Source organism: Castanea sativa, chromosome 3 (genome assembly GCF_040712315.1).
Source record: "Castanea sativa cultivar Marrone di Chiusa Pesio chromosome 3, ASM4071231v1".
Taxonomy (NCBI): Eukaryota; Viridiplantae; Streptophyta; class Magnoliopsida; order Fagales; family Fagaceae; genus Castanea; species Castanea sativa.
The window spans coordinates 48,729,282-48,740,521 of NC_134015.1; the positions used below are offsets into that span (position 1 = coordinate 48,729,282).

Consider the following 11,240-nt stretch of genomic DNA (forward strand, 5'->3'; position numbering starts at 1 on the left):
ACCCTCCTTCCTTGGTTGTAGCCAACTCAAACGGGGTAGGAGCAGATGATGCAACAATGTTAGAGTTAGGTAAGTGTCGTTGAAAGATTGAAGGTAAATGACATCATTTTTCGTCTATGTGTATTTGACATGGGATAACATGAAGGGCAATAAGTAAGTATATATAAACGGCTAGAAGTGCAAGAGGTGAAAAAGTGAATTAAAATGCAAAGTGTTTTGTGTGTATGTGTGAGAGATAAAATGTCTTCAAACATTGAACCAAATAATACAAAGAATACCTTTTTTTTAATTAGAAAAGTCTTAAAACATTGAACCAAATAAAATCAAAAGTCAATAATTAATTTGTTCTTACCTTTAATGTAAGTTAAGGTATTTTAATTCTCTTCATAGAGTGCGCCACATGGCAGAACCTCATACTCTCCCATATGAGGTCTCTGCTTTTATATATATATTGATTCCATTACATGATCTATTTAATAATCAATTAGCTACAAATAAAACATGCCCTTAAATTCAATAAATCTAAAAATTGAATTTTTCAATCATCTAACGTAAATGAAACAAGGTAGGTTCGTTTGAATAATTATCCCAATGTTCGAAATCGACCAATAGGTACGATTATGTTGGTCATACCAATGCATAATTATTGACTAGTATAATACTCTACAAAATAATACCTAGCGTAGCTGGGAACCAACATTTATGTATCATATCATTGCATCATTCTTCTCCAAAAAAGAAAAAAAAAAAAATATATATATATATATATATATATATATATATATATATATATATATTGTATCATTCATATCTTGGCATAATACTCCAAAAAGTTATACTTAAGTGTAGCTGGGAACCAACCTATATGTATCACATGTTTTCGGATTCAAGACAATAATCTTCCAAATGGTCTGAGCTTTCTAATCTAATTGGTTCAAGAAATTTACCATCAAGTCAAAGCCGCCGGCTCCTATTAAATTTGACACCTATCTAGTATAATGTACAAATTTAATTCTTAAAAAGATACTCATTAAGGCATGATTAGTACGATCTGTTTGTAATGTTTTAATCGTATCATTTTCTTATCCTTTCCTCAATAAGTTCAAGCCTAATCTCAATAGGAAAAGTCATTTCAGCCAACAAAGAAAAAAGATGTGCTTCACCACTTTTTCATGTAATTTCAATCATTCTGGGAAAAGATATCTCTCAATATGTTTACATTTTGGGTTAAGCGCTAGCTAATGTTGAATATTGAAGTTACTTGTAGTTCAGGTTGATTTGCCACCTGATGCCAAGGGAAAAATCTTATGACAAGAGTTTCCTTTTATCATATCCTCAAACTAGCATCATTCAATGTACACAGACTGAAGAGAGGAAAGCAGCATAAAACGCTTCAGGTCCGCTTGATCTTTGAAAATGTTCCTGTCTCAGAGAAGTATGTGCTTTGAATTCCACTGCCAAGCTGGTGGGCATGAGCCTGCGGGTTACTGAGCTCTATGCCCTGTAGAGGGAAATGGCAATTAACATATCATTGACATGAATATGCGACAAAAAGATTAGACAAATGAAAATAGCAAATTATGAGTAAATCCAATCAGTTTAGGATAGCAGAGAAGTTGAGCATTTGGTAAGGACTCTATAAAACATCTAGGACTTGGTTCAAAAATAAAGCTGCAGCATATTTGAACTTGATAAACTCCCACTTAAAATAGATTCATTGCACATCCGCTACATTGGCTGGTTAAAAGACCAACTATTTATGTAGGTTTCATGCACCATAGTACCATGAACTAATTAGAAGAAAACTATACTATACTATCCTATCCAAAACAACTTTTCCTCAGCCATTTTAGTAACTTCCATTTTTGCAACATCTTGCTGACCAGAAGCTTTTCACTGACCATACAATAATATCCTTATCTGATTCAGCCTCTAATAGAGACTAACTCTAGGAACTTGTAATGGTTTAAATCAGTCTAAATGAGGCTCATCTCCATTTGTATTTGAACTGGACAGAAACCAGTTCATGATCAATTGTTCAGATACATGGTGCATAAAGCACCATCATTCCATATTCGCTGAGCTTGTAAAACAGAAAGTTACGGAATTTGAAAAGAAACAAGAGAATAATAACAAACCAAGAGGGAAGGAGAATGGCATTCATGTAGCTGTCATCAACCTGTCCTCAGCAGCTCAGGCTTTAATTTAAGGGCAAAGAACAAGGATCACATGAAATCGCTTTGGAAGAGATGAAGGAAACGGCACTGGCAAGATTGAGGAGACGTAGACAATGTTGAGAGGGTGAAAGCATGGATCTTCCCACACCATCAGGTCAACAATATATAGGCAAGGGAGAAGAAGAAGGTAAAGAAGACCAAAATTTGGTTAGGTAGAGGAGAGTCAAAGCATCCCAGTGTGTTTAAATGAGTGACGCATTTACCACCTCAGATTTTTTAAAATAAGATCTTGACCATGAACTGACACCTATTCATTTGAAATACAATTGGAGTGACAAGAAACCCTATCCTTAATTCAATTGCTTACTTATTATATTATGTGAAATTGAAATTTCATAGATGACTAAGAAAATAAGCATGCCAACAAACACTATCATGAGGTATGGTCAATTTTGGCATAAATTCTTAAAGCAAACCTTCGGGCTTCCTACAAAATTTTCTGAAATTTTAGTTAACCATATCTGCTTCACTTTAGAAGCCTATATACAGATAGAGAGTTCATGGAGAGAGTACAAAGTTCTACAAACCTGCACAGGTGTAAATGCTAAACTTGAGGTCAATCCTGAGGAGGCACCACTGCTTCCATACTGCTTTTCCTTAAACCTGTAGTGCATGAAGTAAAGAGACAAGGTTGGTGATATGATTTAGCTGATAGGAAGCAAGTCTGAAATAGAAATGGTAATCCAATCTAAACTACTGCAACTTGTAAAAGAATCCAGTAATAAGCTATTAAGACTAGCAGCAAGCCCAGAAATACAAATATACAGGAATAGAAAGCAGCAGTAGAAATAGACCTCTTAGCAGCTTTGGCAGCAAGTTTGCTCTGACCAACTGATACCCGCAGCTTGCCACTCCCAGCCTGACCAAGCATTCCATAACCCTCCCCCAGCCCATCACCTATCATCAAGGAGCATAAACAGTAAGGAGAATAGGATGGATAACATTAACCATTGGCATTAAAATTGCATTGAAGGGCTATAAGTTTTTATTTTTTTTGATAAATAATGAAACTTTTATTAAATAAAACACAAATTGAAGTACACCAGGGGTGTACTTAGGGAGCAGTACAACCAACATTGAAGGACTATAAGTTACAATATGAAAATGGTGTTCCGATGGATACACCAAGAAAGATGCTAACAAATAGAGATATTCACCTTCATTATCAAAAATGCAATCCAAAGATTTTTAATTCAATAAATAAAAGGGATTGACTTCAACAACAGAATTCGAAAATGAACACTTTGACAATAGGCATTTGTTGGACTTGCATATGTCAATATATTTCTATGATTCATTAAAGCATTTGTACCAATTATGAACCGAAATTTTTTGGAACAATTGGCAAATTTAATATTTGAGCAGCTGAAGACAACTTTACCTAAAGAACTCTCTTCAGGAACACCAAATTGCATCCTATTAGCCAGCTTCCTCATGTCCGTTATCGCATATCTGAAATATTAAATATAAGCAAATGTATGACAAAGTATCAAATTAATAAATGATCAAATGAAGAAATTAAAGTTAGAAAGAAATTAAAAAACTTAACCACCTTTCCTTCATCTTCCTTAGCCGACGACCACCTCTCTTCTTTTTAGGCTCAGAATCAGGCACGGGAAGTGGCTTAGGTTGCTTCGCAGGAGGAGGCTCTTGCCACTTCTCAATTTTCTTACAGATCTCTTCCCGTAACCCTCTTCCAGTTTTCCCTGATGGATCTCCTCTGGTGGAATCTACTCTTGCTGCAAGTGTTGACTTTGAAGCCAAGATCCGACAAGCACGCATCCTCAAAGAAGGAGGCGTAGTTTGGAATATCTCTGTTTGCTCAATATAACCCACACGAAATTGCGATGTTGCAGTTGAAAACCCAGCAAGGTTCTTTTTCTTTGCACCAAGAAGCTGAACATTACAAGCAGGCATCTTAGCTAATGATACAAGACCACCTGCTGTCCCCATTAGTTTCGCCGCAACAGCACTACCAACAATAGCAGAAAGATTTGGGGCAATATAACCCATTCTACTTTCTACAAAGTCAAGGACCTTTTTCTTTGCTGCATCAAGAGCAAGAGCTCGATCACATGCATCAATGGTCTTACTAAGAATTTCCTCGGGAAGTGGCTTGCCACTTGTAGTTGATGCTGTAACTGACACTACCATAATGATAGCCGAGGGTAAAAGACCTTCCAGATCAACGAGGGTCAAATCCATTTCATTCGCAATCTTCTTAACAACACGAGCATAATCAATTGGGTGATGCACAAGTGACTCAAGCTCTGGAAATTTCAACCGGTACTTGTCACGGATAAAATTGTGGATAATAACAATTTCATTCTCAATGTCAACCGACAAAGCATTACAGTCCACAATCAGCTGGTACTCAGGATCATCTTCCAAAACCATTCCATGATTTGTCATATCAGAACCATTCTGGAGTGCATCCTCCACTTTCTGCCAGTCAGAAACCATGTTACCACTATATCAACAATAACATGCATATCCAGTTATTAAAAAAAAGCTCAGACAATGGTCAAATTATACACCTAATCCCTGCTGAATCTACAGTACAAGAGAGAGCTGAAAGGCTGAAACTAACATGTTCCACTATAGAACGGTAAAATATTACAACCACCACCACCACCACCAAGCCTTAGTCCCAAAATTTTGGGATCAGCTATAGACCCTCAACAAAGTAGTCTAGTTTCCGCCATTCTATTTTATCTGAAGTCATACTCTATGTTATTTCCTTAATTGACAAGTCATTTCATACTACTATAAATTTTACCTTTGGTCTTCCTCTATGTTTTTTTCCATTCCCTCAACTTGATTAAATTCACTATTTCTCACTAATGCATTAATCGCTCTTCTCTGAACATGACCAAACCATCCCAAATGACTCTCCCTCATTTTTCATCAATAAGGACCGCTCTTATCTTTAAGAGAATTTCCTAATTTTGAATCCTTCCTTATGTTTCCATTTATCCATATTAACATTCTTAATTCAGCCACACTAATTTTATGAATATGCTGCTTCTTCGTAGCCCAACATTCAATACAATAGAGCATAATTTTTTTTTTTTTTTTGATAAGTAAAAATGATATATATACGAAGGGTTACTCTATGCCTGAAAAAACACAGAGCAACCTAGGAGATACAAGAAGAAGAAAACAAAGAGAAACAAAGACAACAAGAAAATTAGAAAAGGAAAAGGGAGCAAAGAAAAGAAGGGAGGGAATCACTAGACGTGAGTCCCCACGCGCGCGACCTATCAAAGAGAGTCCCACTAAAAAAAACAAGCAACTATTCACTAGAGCTATCCAAATCCTCAAAAGTCCTCCGGTTACGCTCCTTCCAAATACACCAAAGGATGCACAGCGGGACTAAATTCCAGATCTGAGATGAATGCTTCCCCAACCAATTCCACCAACCAAAAAGCATTTCAGGAATCGATCTAGGCATAACCCAGGCCAAGCCAAAAGTTAGGAAAACAAAGCTCCATAACCGGTAGGCCATTTCACAATGAAGAAGAAGGTGATCTACCGTCTCTCCACTATGACGGCACATAATGCACCAATTCACAAAATCCAATCTCCTCAATCTCAGATTGTCTCCCGTTAGAATCTTATTCCAAGCTACACACCAAACAAAAAAAGAAACTCGCCTTGGGGCCTTTGCTCTCCAAATAGCTTTCCAAGGAAAGATAGTTGAAGGAGAATTTCTTAATTTGTTATAGTACGACCGGATGTCAAAAGCTCCATTAGACTTCAATTTCCATCTCATCCGATCTCCAACATCCATAGGAGGGGTTATAGCACCCAACATACGAAGAAACCGCAGCCCTTCATCCATCTCCCAATCATTAAAAAATCTACTAAACCGAACATTCCAAAATCTTCTATCCTCCGCTCCCTGCCTTTGCAAAGAAGTTTCAACAGAAGCCTCCTTCACAATGGCAATGCCAAACAACCTTGAAAAAGCCAATTGAAAAGGTTGATCCCCATGCCACCCATCCTGCCAAAACCTCACCCTATTCCCCAATCCAACCACAAACTGACAATTTTTGCTGAAATCCTCCCAACCCATGCGGATACTTCTCCACAAACCACACCCATGAGCTCCCCTACCCAGCTTTGAGGTCCATCCCCCCCAATCTTCCCCATATTTTGAAGCTACAACCCGCCTCCATAGCCGACCCTCTTCCTTTCCAAACTGCCACAACCATTTCCCCAACAAAGCCTTATTAAAGGTAGTGAGTTTCCTAATCCCTAAGCCACCATTGGCTATAGGCGCACAAACTTTGTCCCAACCAACCAAATGAATCTTGCTCTCTCCCCAAAGGAAATCCCTTTGCAACTTTTCAATTTTATTAGCCACATGAGTAGGAATAGTGAATAACGATAGAAAGTAAGTCGGAAGACTAGAAAGCGTACTCTTGAGAAGCATCAAACGACCCCCCTTAGACAAGTACAACTTCTTCCACCCAGATAATTTCCGCTTAATATTTTCCAAAATTGTATTCCAAATTAAAGGGGAATTGTGAGGAGCCCCCAGCGGCATGCCAAGATACAACATAGGTAAAGAACCAACCCTACAGCCCAATATATCAGCCAGAGCATGCACATCCCCAACCTCCCCTATAGGAACCATTTCGCTCTTATGCACATTGACCTTCAAACCCGTTACCGCCTGAAAACTAAGGAGCAACAACCGAATATGAAGAATTTGCTCCACATAGAGCATAATTGGTCTCATAGAAATCTAATAAAACTTTCCCTTTAACTTAATTGGTACACTAGGACCACACAATACTCGTGATGTGCTTCTCCACTTTGTCCACCGTACTCTTATCCTATGATTTGCATCCTTTTCAATCTCTCCCCATCATGAATTATTGTTCCAAGATACCAAATTCTCTTAGTTTTTAGTATCTCTTGACCAGCAAGTCTTACATGCCATTATCTTGGTTTCTACTTTTACTAAAAGTATATTCCATTTACTCTTATTTAGTCCTACTTAACTAAAAACCTTGAAATTCTTAAACATCTCACCAAATTTCTAACAATTTCTAACTTGACATAAACTCCAAGTCTACTCTCATCCACTAAAACTATATCATCTACAACTAGAACATTTAATAATTTAAAAAAATAAAAAAAAATATGAATATAACTTAATAAAACTATGCACAACATAAACATAAAAGTTTCAGTTTTCTCTTTATTGCATGCCACGTGCTATGGTGAAAATAAAAGCACACATAAGATATGGAATAACCTGCATAATATCAACATATCTCTGTGTTTTTTGCAATTTTGAAACACTATCCAGGTCATCATAGTTAAGAGTTTCTATGTCCGCCATGTCCCCATCAACATCTTCTTCCACATTTCCAGCACCAACTTCATCTTCCTCCTGAAAGAAGATAAGAACATAATCATACATATGATATCAAAGCTAAAACAATATTAACTGAGAGATTTCACAGAAACCAACAACAGAATACTCACAATAAGATCGGCTTCATTGTCAGATAGTTCATCAAGGTCTGCAAGGAAAGAATCAGCAAGAGTTGCCTGCAATCAACCAAAACTCAGTAAATATATATATATATATATATATATATATATAGTTTGACCACATTTATATTGTTTTTGGGAATAAAATTAAAATTTCCCAAAAGCAAGCAACAATTGATCAAAAGCTCAAGTAGTTCATTGCAGGTTTATCCGTTTATGTAACAACAAGCCATGATCAGAACTCAGAGTACAAGATCATTACTGTCCCTAAAGATGAGCATCAAGTGCAGTAGAAATCTTAACTTGTTTTATTCATTCCAGTCATCACCTTTTTCTGTACAAAACTCCTCACACAACACATATTAAAGTTATGAACAATGAAACAACCATTAAAAGTGCAGTATTATGACAAATGCTACGTCCACGACACTTACACAACAAATCCTCAATGGCAGGTTGTTACCTTCTGTTGCTGATAAGCAAAAAAGTAATTTTAGTGGTGGAGTCAGATTAAAAACCCATTATAACCAGCCACCTAGGATTTGTTGTGAAAATGTTGCAGTCATAGCACTTCTCCAATATTATTGGACTCCCTAAAAAAAAGACTCCAAAAACACTAAATGCCCAGATGGTTCTCTCATATAATACAGACCCTTATATTGGCCAAGAAAATTATTCCCATATCTGAACCTATCTAATTCATGTTCATATGCCTATAACCCAACTCTTCAATTTTGCCATGAAATAACATTTTTCAAAAATCAACTGCTACAATTTCTCTAATTTAAGCATAGCCCCAAAAAGAAACCAACTTGAGCAATGATTCGGAAACCCAAAAGGAATTACACATATGATAAATCAAATCAAATCATAATAATCACACAACCCAAAACAAACAAAAAAAAAACTTATGAGACTAACTCCAATGAATGCCACCAACAAAAAACCTAAGTTTGCCGCCCTAGCCTTTCTAACCATTGGTTCCAGGATGACTTAAAGAGAGAGAAAATCACTAACCATTCTTTAAAGAGTTAAGCGAAGAAGCTGAGGTTGAATTTGATCTTATTCCCTGAATTCAACAACAAAAAAAAAGGATGGAGAGGAAAAGGGTTAGGGTTTAATAATCGAAATCCCTAAATTGAGAGGAAACCCTAATTTGAGAACAATAGAATAGGAAAAGAGAAAATAGTACCTTTGAGGAAATTGAGACTGTAGATTCTGGATACGACTTAGTAGAACACTAATCGAAGAGAAAGATGATAATAGATTTGTGGAGAGCGGGTATAATTACAAGTAGTGTGAGTTTGGAATAGCTCACTAAACCGACTTTTCAACAAGAGGAGGGGGTTTTTTTTTTCTTATATATTTTTTGAATAAAAATTTAAGGATAATTTATATATATATATATATATAGAAAAAGTTAGAATATGATAAAATTACATTTTAGCTTTTTTTTTTTTCTTTTTCTTTTTTTTTTACTTAAAAGTGCATTTGTATAAGCTATTGTAAAATAGTATTTTAGGTTTAAAATGAATATATGTAAAAATGCTATAAGGAGTTGCTGTAGCAAGATGAAGTTTTAGGCTTTAAAACGACCTTTTAGACTCTTAAAATGCCTCATCAAACGGAACCTTAACTTAGGTGTATTTTGTCATTTTTGCCCTATGTTTATTATAAAAGGTTTAAAAGACAAAAGGTTTGTAGTTCAATTGATTGATACAAACTTTATTTTCATGGGCTGTCATCTTTCCTTATATATGAGTTCTTTTGAATTTCTCGTATCGTTTTTCGTGGATTAGCATCTTGAGGTCCCTTGATAGGCATAAAGAAAGTGTCTTGGTAGCAACCACCAAACCAAAAAGGGTTAGCTCTGCAACTGGTCCACAAGCAAGGTAAGTAGGTCAATTATCAACCGGCACCAAACCTACAAGACCTAACGAAGTAATTCCTTTCACATTTATGGTTCAAATCCTCTTCTTCTTCGCTATAACAATCAAATAATTAAAAAATAATAATAATTAGTGATTTGATTTTAAAAATATCATTTTGTCAAGATTAAGTTAGTTTTCATTTTGTCTTCTCATGATTTTTAAGGAGTTTAACTTTTGTTTATTGGGACTAACTCCATTATACAACTATGACAAAAATTGTCAAATACGATATTGAAGGCAATTTCAACTTCACCAAAAGAACAAAATATTTCAACACTAGTTAATATCAGTATACGATTTTAGGATTACTAATGTGTGTGTGTGTGTTTGTGTATATAAGTTGAAGCGTAGTATTTATTATAGTCACACTTCTCTTGAACCACATAAACATAACATTTCAGTCCACTTCAGTCAATTTGGTCAACTTCAGTCTATTCAGTTTAGTTCGGTCTAATTCAGTACGTTTGGTCCACTTCAGCCATTTCGGTCCATTCCGGTCCAGTTATATCTACTTCGGTTCATTCAGTCCACTTCAGTCCACTTCAGTACATTTCGGTTTATTTCAGTCCATTCTGTCCAGTTACGTCCACTTGGGTTCGATTCAGTTCATTCAGTCTACTTTGGTCCATCTGATCCACTTTGGTTTATTTCCATCCACTTTGATCCATTTTCTCCATTTTGGAGCAGTTCATCAATTGTCTTATTAATTGTTGCTTCCGGAAGTGACTTGCCACTTGTACTTAATGCAGAAACCGACACTACCATTATGAAATCTGAGGGTCAAAGACCTTCCAGATCAACCAGGGTCAAATCCATTTCATTCCCAAACTTCTTAACAACATGAACATAATCAATTGGTGAGGCACAAGAGTGATTCAAGCTCTAGACATTTCAACCAGTACTTGTCACGAATAATATTGTGGATAATAACAATTTCATTCTCAATGTCAAACTGACAAAGCACACCAGTCCACATCAGCCGGTCATCTTTCTAAACCATTCCAAGATTTGAGTTATCAGAACCTTTCTAAAATGCATCTTCCACTTTCTGCCATACAGAAACCATGGTAACCTTTGCATCAACATGCATATCCAATAAATTAAACAAACAGAGCAAAGCACAGGCAATGGTCAAATTATACACCTAAAAAAAGAGAGCCCGCGGCTCTAAAAAGGAAAAAAAAAATTTATATATATATATATATATATATATATATATATATGTATGAATATAACTTAAAAGCTCGATGCACAACATAAAATATAGAGAAGCTTCAGTTTTTCCTTATTATGTTATGGTGAAAATAAAGGCACACACAAGCTGTGGAATAACCTGCATAATATCAACATATATCTCTGGTTTTTTTTTTTTTTTTGGCAATTTTAAAACACGATCCAGGTCATCGTAGTAAGAGTTTCAATGCCCATGAGCCCATCATTTCCCATCAACATTTTCCTGATGAGAGAGCTATTACTATGAGTATAAGGTTGTTTTGACCTTTGGGTATGCCTTTTTGAAGAAATTTTCCTCTTTATAAGTTATTGACTAATTGACTCTTAT

At 35.8% G+C, this 11,240-nt stretch overlaps 1 protein-coding gene across 1 annotated transcript; it reads right to left on the reverse strand.

Annotated features, from left to right (window-relative positions):
* Window positions 1-1,142: 1,142 nt before the first annotated feature.
* Window positions 1,143-9,193, reverse strand: LOC142628181 (U4/U6 small nuclear ribonucleoprotein Prp31 homolog). Its single transcript, XM_075802218.1, has 9 exons — window positions 8,941-9,193; window positions 8,766-8,817; window positions 7,740-7,805; window positions 7,507-7,644; window positions 3,790-4,682; window positions 3,619-3,689; window positions 3,032-3,134; window positions 2,765-2,840; window positions 1,143-1,501 (listed from the first exon to the last, which is right to left on the reverse strand). Exons 2-9 carry the CDS (start codon window positions 8,766-8,768, stop codon window positions 1,394-1,396), a joined length of 1,458 nt encoding a protein of 485 aa, XP_075658333.1. The 5' UTR covers window positions 8,769-8,817; window positions 8,941-9,193; the 3' UTR covers window positions 1,143-1,393.
* Window positions 9,194-11,240: the final 2,047 nt, after the last annotated feature.